This window comes from Amblyomma mixtum, chromosome 3 (genome assembly GCF_055824585.1).
Source record: "Amblyomma mixtum isolate Tamu chromosome 3, ASM5582458v1, whole genome shotgun sequence".
NCBI lineage: Eukaryota > Metazoa > Arthropoda > Arachnida > Ixodida > Ixodidae > Amblyomma > Amblyomma mixtum.
In genome coordinates, this window is record NC_143014.1 from 113,643,714 (window position 1) to 113,657,373 (window position 13,660).

A 13,660-nucleotide genomic window follows, 5' to 3' on the forward strand; every position below is an offset into this window, starting at 1 on the left:
TTTACAAGATAGCTGCGGCGGCTGCATTGTGGATCATTCTAGTCTAGAACACACTTCTAGAATTCTAGTGCAGAACATTCTAGCCTAGAACACAGCAAATTATCTTAGTTAATACCTCGTCCTTTTACAGTAGGTGATGAATGATGACGCTGCTAATAAGAAAGCGCAGGTATCGCGAGCTTTAATACGGGGGGTCAAAGCAGGAACTGCGCTTCTTTATGTTCGACTGTTCGTTTATTACGCCACGAAGAAAATATTACGTAGAGAGCATTACGTTGCGAAGGGATATATAATGCTTCGAGAAGACAATAGCAAATCTTGACCTTCTGTCTTGCAACCGTAAAGTATGCAGTTAGTTGAGTAGTTTTAATGTGGCTCCAGTCATTAGTACATTTTATTTCAGGGTCGCCATCAGCGTCCATCTGACAGCTCTTACTTTTAAAGTGTTCACCACCACTGAACTACGTCACCATTAACATGACCTTCAACTTGTACCTCTAGGATGCCAGCGACGATGTAGCTAAGCTCTTATTCGGCTCCTTACCCGGCACTTTAGTTTTATAATAGCCTGCATCTAATGTCCCTACTGGAAATGCATGCTGAACCCGCTTAAGCGACCAATGTATGCTCAGGTGCTACACATACATGCATGTCGTGCATGCTGTGCATGTGACCCTGGGCTGTGCATGCCCCACTATACGCTACAGTGTGTTATCCTGCTATGTCACCAAGCGCGCATATTTGTTCAACATTGACAAGGACCGGAATCGCTAATTTTGAGTACGCTACCTAAGGTCCCATTTTTTCAGACGCGCTGGGTTCCTTTCGACATGCATGACTTGCGCATGCTATCCGCTTGCCAGTTATCTATTTTTCTCTTTTTCCTGATTACGGGCGTGTAGGATATAAAACTGGGTGAATGCCTGGCTAACCTCTCTACCTCTTATCCCTTCTTTACCTCCAGTTCACCGAACTCCAAAAGGCGGTACACGGCAATATGTTGCAAAAACTAAGAGCACCGAAAAACGCCAGCGTCCTGCTCGCCGTTTCTGACTCTCCTGGAAAGAAAAACAGGCCATGTTTCGTGTCGCCCTCAAGATACACCCTTGCCCTTCTCTTTTCCTTCGTTCTCATAACAGGAAAGTGGTTCCCGCCATGCCCTCTTCTTTTGTCTCGTCAAAGAAAAGAAGGAAAAACTCGGCAGAAATGATTCGCAAGAAAAAATCCGAGCGCTCACACTGAGACGCGCTCAGGCTGGAAAAGTAGCGAGCCGAAAAGAGAGCGCCTCCGGGCGCTCAACGACCGGCTGCATGACGCGCCAGTAGGAACGATGCGGCTGCATTCCGTGCTCCGAGCGCGGCGTGGGCCGCAGCCATACCCGTCACTGCCACGCTACCAGATATTTATTTGTTAATTTATTTATTTTTCATATTGCCGGGGGATCGAGGCCCTTGAGCGCCGCTGTCATTCATCTGTCTGGGCGGCGCGGGTTGCGAACAAGGAGAGGGCGAAAAACACAGAGACAATCGCACCGCTCGCCGACGAGTGTGTGCTGTGCTCAGAAAAGCCGGCCAAATCTGACGAAATCCTGAACCGAAAGAACAAAATCAATCCAAATGGCAACTGCCAAAGTCTGCTGCAACTAAGGGCACATCTATATCAGATCATTTCACCTGGAAACTGATAACGGTTGTTCCGTTCGGTACGGAGATGGCAGCATTGCAGATTAAGCTTGAACCATAGAAGAAACTTGCAGCGCCAACAAAAAAAAGTTTGTGCGTTGCTTCCAAAACTAGGAAAGTGACGAACCAATTAACAGAGATGCGTATTTTATGATTTCAACGACTTTGACTTTGTTGATAGAAACATATTGTCCTCTATACGATCTACGGAGTTAGGGGTTTTCAAACTTCAGAAACGCCAGAATATGAAAGCTCCTAGCCCCATAGACAGGATAGAGTTCGCAAAACTGTCAAGGCTAATTAATAAGAATAAGGTAAACGACAAAAGCAAGTAAAACATGGAGACAATCGAGGAAGCGTCTGATTAACAAAATTTAGACCTATGTCTTAAGAGGCCAGGAGGACAATATCATTACAGATGGGAATGAAATAGTGAAAATAGCCGAAGAGTTTTGCACAAATTTTCTACACCATTTCTTTTTATAGTGTAGTTCATTACCCCTCAAGGGGTGTTGTTAAGGTAAGAATAAAGGGGGGGGGGGGATAAATGAATGGGGAAAGCTATGCAGAAGTCTTCACATGGAAGGAGATAAAATAACAATCAAGAAGGGTGTCGGGCAAGAAGTCACGATCTCTCCTGTGCTGTTGTGTTTACAAGAGGCATTCGCAGAAGTAGACTGCGAACAGCTGGGAATGAGAGTGAGTGGGGAATACCTTAATAATATACGGTTTGCTGGAGACATTGTCTTCCAAAGCAGCACGGTAGTAGAAATGCAAAACATGATTCAAGACCAGCACAGAGAAAGCAGAAGCGTGGGTCCAAAAATTAATGTGCAGAAATCTGAAGTACTGTTCAACAGTCTCGGAAGAGAACAACAGCTTATGATAGGCAGCGAAGCATTGGAAGTGGAAAGGAAGTACACATACTTTGGGCAGGCAAGAGCAAAGTATAAAGCCGCTGTGCCTTGCCGGAACTAATCTATGGAGCAGAAACTTGTAGGCTAACGAAAACGGTTCAACTTAGACGTAGGACAGCGCATCGAGCTATGGAAGATAAAATGAGAGGCGTAAAGTTAAGAGACAGCAAGAGGGCAGAGTGAGTCAGGGAAGAAGATAAACTTAATGAAATCTTAGCCGAAATCAAGAAGACGAAACTGGAATACGCGGGGCGTGTATTCTGAAGGGAAGATGACCCACTGTCCCTTAAGGTAACCCAGTGAAGTTCAAGAGAACGCAAGCGCAGAAAGGGGCGTCAGATATTCAGGTCAAGCATGTACCTATCTTCCTCACTAGGAGCAAACAAACCGCGGACTTTTTTTCTAAATACGAAAACTGAAGTTACAGTGAAAACATGAATTGTCTCACGGCTTTACAAGTTGCAGACCTTCTTTTCCTGCGGCACACTTAGTCCGAGCTTCTTTTTTTGGGTTAGAGACAACGACATAAACTTTTAAGTTGGTCAAGTTTCAATGCAGTCTCTTTTGCAAGGTACTCAGACAGTCGCTTGGATCGAAAGGCACCAGAGCAAGGGCTCCTATTAGATAGCCGGTCCCTTGTACCGGCATTTTCTTTACACCTAACTATCGCCGAGGCGCCTAAGAAACGTGAAATTATTTAGTGACGTTGTCAGCCAAGCAAGGCCACCGCCTGCAGCGGTCCGAAACAGTTTTCGGTCCCAAAACAAAAATGTGGTGCCGTGCAATAGGAAACTGCCAAATTCACGGATCTAAGGAGTATGCCCTGCGTTTAAAAAATTCGGCCATCCTTGTTTTCGTTTTGATCTGAGTTGTCAGCGATGCAGATTGCCGTTTCGTCTTTATATATGGAATTTTACAACACACGTGTGGTGAACTACCGACTAGCACTGACTTCCTTGCTTCGTTCCGAATAACGCGTGCGCAGCGCTGAACTCATGGAGAGGGGGTTCGGAGTCAGGGAACTGCTACTGAAGGCGTCTGAGCAGATGAGATAGGAAGGAGCTGTGTTTTTTTTTTGAGCGGGGAGGGATGCGAGCTTTTACGCCAGGCACTGGTTTTGATAACAAGTCCAGTGAAGCAAACAGAGGTAAGGTAAACAGTGGTGAAATAATTGTCGCGTAACGAATTCCCAGCTCCCTAACATGGCGAAAGCGTGGCCTTGAGTAAACCGCTATTGTCCTTCTTGCCCTTGAGGTTGAGTAATCACATTGCATGTGGAGAACGAGCGCTGAAATATACGGGAAAACGCAGTCAGAAGTGAGATCCTGGCTCTGAACGTTGGCAGTCGTTTGTACAAACCATGACGTAAACACAAGGACGCGAAGACCCGCATTCCAGTTGCCGCAAAACAAAACGAGCCGTAACGTCATCCCGCTGCGCGTTGTGAGGTGTTGGTCTCCAAAGAATGGTCAGAAGCCCGTAACTGCAGGAGCCAAAGTACAGCTTCTTCGCGGAGGACGACGACCGCGCCGCATTAGGAGTTGCTCGACGCATGTTAGGTCGTGGCTGCCAGGCCTAAATAACACTCTTCAGGGCTGGATAGCCTTGTAACCTCAGTCCTCTGCTGTCCTCTGTCGACTGCTGTCTACTGCCGCCTCAAGAAGGCTAGCAGGTGTCTTGCGGGGAAGCGCCACGGTGGAATTATTGGAAAAGCACTGCGACGATCGCTGCGTTTTTTGTTTTTTTCACAGATGCTTCTCGTTTCTTTTTCTCACTATTCAGCTCACCGACTCTCTCATACAGAAACTGCGCCTACGAGTTATAGCACAAGCCACCCTGGAATGTGTGCAATAATGCATCAGCAATTTTTGCCGAGATGAAAAGAGTTTATGCAGTTCAGCCTCATCTGCACAATTCTCACAGTGAAGCGCTGCAGTGGCCCGTGGTGTACCAACATAAGCTATTTCTGCACATATTCACATACTATGTTAAAAGGGTTCTGTTACCATGCTTAAATCATAGCGTCTAGAATATTCTATACCATATACGTTTGCTGGAAGTAAAATGAGCTTCTTGGTGTCTACGTACAATTATCTGGGCTAATTAGCGGGCATCTTACTCTCCTTGTGATCACCTGAGCCGACTGTTTTGTACATAACACTGACGCAGCATAACGTTTCAGAAAGGGCGTTGTGCAAGCAGAATTTAATCATGGCTCATTAAACCTAGCTATTTAACCTACCATGTAGCCCACTATAGCGATTATGCGCATATTAGCGAACCTTGCGGCACCCCTAACCCGTAATGCGCATGGCAGTGACAGCTAGCAAAGCTAACTGGGCCTACTACTGTCGTGACATCGTTTCGCGTGCAGTTAGTAAAGGGGACCATTGTTTTTGAATGTACAGTACGCGCAAGAGAAATGGAAAGCGAGCAGAGATGCAAGCACTGAAGACTGAGCTGTTGCTAGGGGTTCTTATTCCGGGTACACTATGCCGCTTTACCTCGCATTTAACTCGTGTTACGTTAGGAAAGTCGTTATTCGGGCGTGGCTATGGCGGTGCCAGTTCGGCAGAGTTTCAGATTCGGCTCTTAGCCATAGCGACAACAAAACAAGGTACCAAGTAAAACTTAAGGACTGTAAGATTACTATCGCCGTCAGACAGGATTGCATGCGATAGTTTAGAGAACAGAATATTTCTCAGCTTCAGCATCCCCTTCAGTCGTGAGGAGCGTGGCACTGGCTACTTGAACGCAGCAGTAAAAAAGTAGCCGCACATGCGCCCGCCTTTATTATTACTGAGGAAGAAATTGTATTACATTAGTGGGCACGTGAGACGAAGCAGTTGGAAGTAACGTTGTCAAAGTGTCACCGATAACCACACGGCAGAATAAGCCTTGAATGAGTGGCTCAAAATTTATAGGGCCAGTTTCGCAAAGTATCTCAAACGTAAGAACGGTTCTTGATGTTGTGAGTGTCTAAGCTGCAATCATAAGAGGTCGGAACTAGTGACTGACGTGTATCAAGGTGCTATAACGTAAAAATTGTTTTGTGAAAATTGTGAAAATTGGCGCGCATTTAAGCTTCGCCTTTATGATTTGGTTTATGGGCCTTTAACTTCCCAAAGCGACTCATGCTATGAGGGACGCGCTTCTCCTTTAAGAATAGAACGCGACAGCATTATCGGGACCCGTTCGAATCGCCGACTCAGTTACCTAATTCTTAATTGCTATACTCATAATTACTAAGTACGCATCAGTACGTGTCTCTAAGACGCTTCAGTAAGTCAAACACCACAACGCATTCACTAGGTACGCCTCTATCCAGGTTGAACCAATGAGCTTTCGTGGCCTATGTGTAGCGTTCCCATCTCTCAGTCCGAAACTTCTGGGTTGGATCCCCACCCAAACACGTTACCCACTTTCTTTTCAGCTCAATTTAATGAATTCTTTGCTTCAATCGGAATTTTTCGCTCTCGGCCGACGACGCCGACACCTACGACGACGACCCCTGCTTTCCTGAGAGACGAGACCCTTAACTCTCTAGAGTTAGAAAACGTACAGTGCTAAAAGAAGCCCGGTGGGCCATGAGTTTGGTCGCTCTCTCGATGTCAAGGAGAAACAGGATGAGTGTGACAAGAATTTAATTCCGGAAAATCTTTTTGGCCTGGTGTTTCGAAACTGCACGGCAGCCTTGGGGTATGTGGTCTCGAGCGACCGGCACATAAGCTCCCTGGATACGCGCTTCTTCGGCGTGCCGGCTCGTCTGAACTATGCGGGTAATATTTGGGCGGTTACAGCGGGCACTGTGTGCATCAGGCGTCATTTGCTGGCGCCCGCTTCGGTGCAAATTAAATTACTTCAAAGCGTCACGCTCCAACAGTCGTTGAATGAATGCGTAGAACGGCAGGTCGGCCAATTTTCGCTCGAGATTCGCTAAAGGGGTCGCATCCGGATCGCTGGCGCAGGAAGGCACTCGAGCCTACGCAGGCGCTGGGCGCAATCTGATTGCGCTAATGGCTTCTATTTCTACGCAAGCCTGCTGCGATAACAAGATGCACGAAAAACGGGGAAATGCACCACAAGTAAGCCGCCAAGTGTGAACGTCATGGGCGGAAGAAACGCGAACGCCGTCTCCTGCGCGCTGCGATAAGCTAATGCAGATTTAACGAAATGCAAGCCCAATCAGAATGAGGCTGCGTTAGTGCCTTAATTACGATTGCACTAATCGCGGAACACAGCACCGACTGGTTCAATATGCAACGAATGAACTTCATTACAGCACCGCAATCGGCCCAGGGCTGGTCGGTGGCATTTTCTGAGGGCCTCTTCTGTGCTCCTCGCTTCTTGTTGAGCTGGTTCTAACGCACAGTCACAAGGAGGGAATAGAAATACGGGGCTAGAATACTCGCGGAGCAGTAGAAAGAGTAAGGCTATCGTACAGAGTAGAGATCATGAGGTCCGTATTTCGAAATAGACTGACTGTTTTGTTAGCCTCACGCTGAATACACAATTCACTTTCCCTCATCTCATGTTCTGTAATGTAAGCTAAGGATATTTGCATAATGCTAGCGTTATGTGGAAGAGCGAAACCATCTGTGATAATTTCGTAGTAGTGCCTAATATTTTTTTAAATAGCCTTCGGTGTAATTCTAATATTGAAAAATTTTCTTTCATGGTGTTCAGCCAATTCTGAAATATGTGAGATGTTTGGACCGAGACACTTCTTTGTACGTGCTTAGAGGGATGGTTAGTAAATTTTCTAGTGAGCCGGGGCTCCAGCCACTTCCTAGACGGGAATATTAAAGAAATAGGAAAGCACCTGTACATCTCTTGGTTACTCACTGCAGAGGCATTTCCGGTGGTCATAGGTTAAAGCTCTACACCAAGTGGGCAGACTAAAGTGCCTTAACTATATAGCGCGGAGGGTGCGTGCGCGCGCATCACCAGCGGAAAAGAAGGCATAAAATGATTGAGTGTAAGCGCGTGTCTGGGTCCACTCATTTCGGATTGTAACCCAATTGCCACAAAAGCACGTATACGGTGAGCTCCTTTTTTATTTCTTTCCTCCCCTCACCCTCCCACCGATTACGCTAGAGAGCGGCGGGTAGAAATCTTAATTTGTAAGAGCTGCCGGACGCTTTAATGCGTTGTAATCAATCCACGGGTGCACTTTTGCACTTCTGGAGAGGAGCGCGCGGAGACGTGCTAGTAGTGCTGCGCGTTTTTAGCGGTAACTCACTCGATGAGCGACGCACGTGTTTCATTAAAAACAAAACTGTGCGCCGGAAAAGCTCGCTCTTCACTTACATACGTCAATTAAGTTTCGTCGTCATCCCTCCTCACCATCTCGAGACACAGCACGCGATCGGCGACTAAGTGTAGTTCAGGCGTGCTGGTATGCAATAAGCTCCTAGCTGTTTGTCTAATGTGCAAAAGCGCAGAAGTTTGAAGGAACGATGAAAAAAAAAACAACCAGAAAGGTTGGAAAAGGGATACAGCGATATAACACGATAGCGTTACCGCCAATACGGAAATGAAGCGCCTGTACGCGCTGGTTTATTTGCCTTATTTCACGCTGCCATTTAATGTAGTGAAAATAGTTCAGGGGGTGTTAGCCGCTTCGTTAGTTAAAATGTTAACCGGTACACACACATGGAACAGCAATGAAGATCACTTGCTCCTCCCCACTCACGTGTTTTGCTTCCTTTGTGCTCACTTCTGGAAATCTACGCTTTTGGTTTGTGTACCTTTTCTTCTTCCCCTTTTAAAGTAGATGACGCTGTTTTAATTAGCTGCCACTTCAGCCTGTCTATGTAACTTTTTTTTACCCTCTGCTTTTGCAGGAAACACCGAGATGAAGCCACTAATGACTAGTCACGAGCTAAAGCAGAGCATGTTCGGTTCTCCTAGTAAGGCTAACAAGTCTAACACAGAGCTTGTTGGCTGATCATGTTTTAAATCTAGGCGCTACCTTGGACACAATACACAACTGGACAGGACACAGACCACAAGCGAGTGATTCTCCATGTAGTGTTAAATACGACAGAGCACGAATCTCATTTGGGAGGCGACAGAAGAAAAGTCATAACATGCTTGCCTAGTAAAACGTATCATTTAGGGCAATGACCGGTTATGACTTCGTTGCCAACTCTGGGTTAATCAAAAGGTAGGCCGCCGGCGGTGTTCCTGCAGGTTACTGTAAGTTTAGAACTGACGAATGCGTCCGATCTCTGGAGGTATCAACTGCGGGCCGTATATCTTTCCATGTCTTCTGAATTTAAAAACAAAGAGTGGGAAAAATAAAATGAATCCCAAGACGAGGAGCTTATTTGAAGATGTCTTGATTAAATTTACTTTGCGTCGTCAGAGGACCTTAGATAAGGACAGAAGATGACATGGACGAACAAGATTTTTTAAAAAATCTAGATGTCTTAAAATGATCGCTGTTCTTTTTTCAATAGCACGCACAAAACGTTAGTAACATTAGAAAAATATCACCGAAGAATTTTTTGAAGGTTTAATTACTTTTAGCTAAGAAATTCTTATTTTTCGCTACCTACATTAGCGTGTCTAGCGTGGCTCAGGTAGACCACTTCCAAAAAAAGGCTTAGCGCCGTCGGTAACTACATCGCTTATCAGAAAAAAATTAAAATAAATAAGCCAACTGACCTAACTTTTACCCAGAGCTTGCTTGAAGCAGGTGTTCCAAAACTCTAGGCCGCGTTAACTTCCAGCCCGCGCAACTCTGCAGACTATAGACCGTGCCTAGGTGTCGGCATCCAGGCCTATAACAGGGCCGAGAGTTGTGCGGTTTCCCCTCCCTGCGCACCTTACATGCGGCGCGGCTTGGCCGCAGGTTGGAATGCCATGTTAGTGTTTCGTAGTATTCTTCATCGCCTAGTCATTATGGGTGACGTTGAGCCAAAATACCTTGTTCGCGCGGGACTCGCAGTTTGCGTGTCACGTCAACACTTGTTTTCGCAGCGAGCAGATTCGGATGCTCCGAACGAGCAACTGTCAACGGGCGCGTTAGTCCTTCAGTGAGCGCCCGTGTGTTGCTCACTCTAGCACTAACTCTCCAAGAATAACCTGCTTTTTCTCGTTAGTGGAACACGCTTTCAATCTGAGTTAGCTGCTCGGTGACGTTTACCCGGACTGTGCCGCTCATAGTTCACCAGCAAAGTCTTGTCGGTCCAATAAAACTACTCCCACCTCGGCGGGATAACAAAGGGCGCTCGATTGTTCCAGTATATGAACAAGCAACCTGCAGCGGATGCTGTGTGGGCATGGCAAAGCCAGGCCACGCCGGTCGTGCTTTGACGGCGGCAAAGTGCAAAAACCGTCAGTGTGCTCTGCCATGTCGATGCACGGCACAGAACTCCATGTGGTCGAAATGAATCCGGTACCCTCCCCTACGGCATCCCTTTCTTTCTGCCCCATGTGACTCCCTCCTTCATAACTTCTCTCTTTGCGCCGCTCCACGAAGAGTGCGGCAATTGATGCACCTTTCTATTCTTTGTAGAAAATTTTCTTTTGTCATAGATGCGCCGTGGACATAATTGCCAGTCAGTTTAAAATGCAGGCTACTGTCCTGCCCGGAGAAATGTAAGAAGAAAATTCACGGCAGACTGGCCATATCAAAACTTAATAGACTGCATGTTTAAGGTACAGATTAGTGAAGTGACTGCTCGTAAAATGAACTTAAATTTCATTCATTGGGATACTGTATGCGCACTTTGATCACAAGAGGAGCTGATTATCTGAAACACTGAATTTTGATCTCATTTGTACTCTAATGTCGCTCATCTATCATCGAAAGAGTACCCTGGTGGAAACTGGAAGAATTAAAAGAGGCATTAAAATGCGGCAAACTAATTTCATTCAAACAAAGGTAAGCCCCAAGGTGTCTAACGAGTTCCAGCAGAGGAAGCTAACTTAAGAAAGTTATGCCGCTTCTCAATGCTTTCAAGGACACCCTGCAGGCCCATAATACAAAGGCTGAAATTAGAGGTCTACTGCACCCGCGAGAAAGGCACAGGAAACAGAATATATTTCACCTCTTTCGCTACAGCTGGCGGTCCGTCGTAACGTGCACGATTTGTTGGACTCTCGGCAAATGCTGCTTTTTACTGCGCCTTGTATTCGAAGCCATGAAGAAACAAATGCCATTATTCAAACAATAAACACCAATGCACGCATGGGTGCGTGCAAATTATTCCTCATGAAAAACTCAGCACCTGGCGTGTTAAGCAGGATTCCTTTTTGAGCCCATGGAAGTTATCAGTGAGTAAAAAAAACAAATAAACAAACAGAAAACACGGTCGCTTTCTGGGTGAAATCAGTGCTTTTGTGCGAAAGCATTTTTACAGAAGTTTATCGTTCCAGAAAGATATATAATTTGCCCAAAACCTGTCGGACGGAAACGAAGCGCCGAAACGCCGTCACGTGGTTAAGCCGGTAAGCCTCGGCTTCTGAAGCAAACAGTGCCTGCATCGAAACGCTCGATGTCGCAGCAAAAGGTGAAAACAAAATACTAAGCAGCGGCTGAACGTAGCATGAAAGCGAAATGAGAAAGAACGAAGAAATGGTAAACGCACACCTAGCGATGAAAGCGCTACGCTGCTCAGCATTAAACGCCAGGAAACGGTTTTCCTCGCAGAATAACTGCCAAGGTTATACGGAAGAAGCGACGGCGCGTATAAGTGGTAGATAATCCGACGCGTGCACAAGAGAAAATGCGGAAATTTCACAATCGCTCACGTGGGCGTGATTATGACGCCTGATGGATTGAGGGACAGCCGAACCCACCTGCAGCGGCGCACTTATAACGAACGCTCGCTTATCACGAACGAGGGTAGTGTTACAGTAAAAACGTATATTATGGCTACGGCACTGCATCTCAGATATACCGAACAACCGTGACCACCCCAATCGGTTATAACGAACGAGGAGACGCACTGACGTTGCCGCCGAAGACGAAGAACGCGCGCTTGCCGCCAGCGCGCAGCCCGAAGAGCGTCTCCCAGCCCCGTAATCTCCTTCAAAGAAAATGTCGACCCCCCCCCCCCCAAAAAAAAAAAACTATAAAAAAGGCGGCAGTGAAACTGCTTTTAACAGCCAGCCAAGCACGTCCACACAGGCTAAAGGTCAAAGCGTGCGTGTCTGCAGACTGGGCAACGTGTTTAAAGAGGAAGCAGAAGCGCGGTAAGAGCGTGGCAGGAGCAGAGTTCCAAGCGAAACTATGCACACAGCCGGTGATCAACGAATGGCACCAATATGAAAAAGTTACAATACCTGTCACGTATTATGCCTGCTAGCCCATCCAGTCACGTAGCGTGCGTCGCTTACCCACTTGGACATCCGCCTTCTGCGGTGCTGCCGCATGTAGGCAGCGCTCGGACGGCAACCTGTCTGCTTCACCCTCGTGTAGAGTGGTCGAGCAGTCCGCACAAATCGATGAAATTGAAATCAGACAGTACCTCGTTGATTTCGGATAAACCGCTGGTTCCCACCTAGTTGGTAGGTATATGCGGCTCTACCTCTTCAAGCTGCTTCAAGCGCCGAGTAACTGCGACGAGCTGTCCTTTTATTTGGAATCCAGTGCACACTGATCGAGCGCTTTACACAAGGTGACGCATGCTGTGCGAGGAAAGCACCGCGCTGCACAAATGCGCTGCGGTCGCTTTGTTGCTGCATCCTTAAAACTTTGTCGAGGATTGAACGCAAGGATCCCGACCTACCACCAGTTGCCATCAACTGCTCAATCGCTATCTGTATTATCGCGTTCCTATTGCAAGGGTTTCGGCCAGGAGCACATGACCGCACTGGAGAACTTAGCAAACGGGTTGATAGGGCCTGATTTGAAGAAAGAGACGTGCACAACGGCCCTTTTAAGGAACTAAACGCCAATCTTGTTTGATTGTATGCTTTGGCTGCAATAGCGCAAGCCCACCTACTACGATCTTCGGATACAACGAAAGCAATTCGCGTGACCATCAGGTTCGTTATAAGTGGGCGCGATTGTATAGCATACCAGTGCGGCGCCACGGTTGGTCAGCAGTTGAGGTGCTGCCCATGTGAGTGTGCGGTCGTAGGTTTTGTTCTTAGTCGCCGCCACTGCTATACGGATGAATAGCGGTTAATCAAGGAATTCCTGGCTGCCGACATTTCAATGCGCTCCAAAGGCTTTTGGTTGCTGGAATTGATCCGTAGTGAGGATTCATTACAGTTACCTGGGCTTTCTCCTAAGTCTGCAGTGGAGTTCCGAGAGGGAAATAGCTCTTTTTTATAATTACGTTGTTAGGGAAAGCGGTACACATCGCCATTCCTGTACTGCATCTGTATGTAATTCTTTCTCCGCCTGTTTGTTCTGGCGCATTCACGATCGCCAGAACGAGACCGCAATGGTGCAGAAAAAAGGATCCACGCGTCCGCGAAGCAGGTACAGCAAAACACAGAGAGCAAAATAAGAGGGAAGCGGATTGTATCGCGCCTCCCGGCGGCATACTCAGAGCTCCAGGGTCTGCAGCGGATGGTACGGGGCCTCGTTGGCAGACCACCTGCACGGCTGATGAGGTAGCGTTCCAAACGCTGCAGTTGTACCACTTGCGGGACAGCCACGTGTTACCTGCGTAGGGGGTGCCAGAGCAAGAAAAGACATAACAAAGCTTTTATCTTTGTGGTGGGTCCGGCGACAACCATGGCCAGTATTTCCCGTTTTATACCAATCAAACAACTTATTCATTCCTGCTTCCCATGCAGTTTGGTTTGGTTCATTGGGTTTTAACGTCCCAAAGCGACTCAGGCTATGAGGGACGCCGTAGTGAAGGGCTCCTGAGATTTCGACCCCCTGGGGTTCTTTAACGTGCCCTGACATCGCACAGCACACGGGCCTCTAGAATTTCGCCTCTATCGAAATTCAGCCGCCGCGGCCGGGATCGAACCCGCGTCCATGCAGTTTAGCGGTTCTCATGAGCGCATGTAGTGGCAAGAGGAAATGTCAAGTGCTGTGACTGAGAGGTTAACGACAAAGTTCCTGAAAGTTTCTAACTTGCAGTG

At 47.1% G+C, this 13,660-nt stretch overlaps 1 protein-coding gene across 1 annotated transcript in view; it reads right to left on the minus strand.

Moving 5' to 3' along the window:
• The window catches only part of LOC149351446 (nephrin-like), a 389,383-nt gene that overhangs the window by 62,775 nt on the left and 312,948 nt on the right, over positions 1–13,660 (minus strand). The window contains exon 9 of the mRNA XM_089577024.1: positions 13,110–13,229. Coding sequence (XP_089433150.1) covers positions 13,110–13,229 — 120 coding nt within the window. The remainder of the gene's footprint in view (positions 1–13,109; positions 13,230–13,660) is intronic.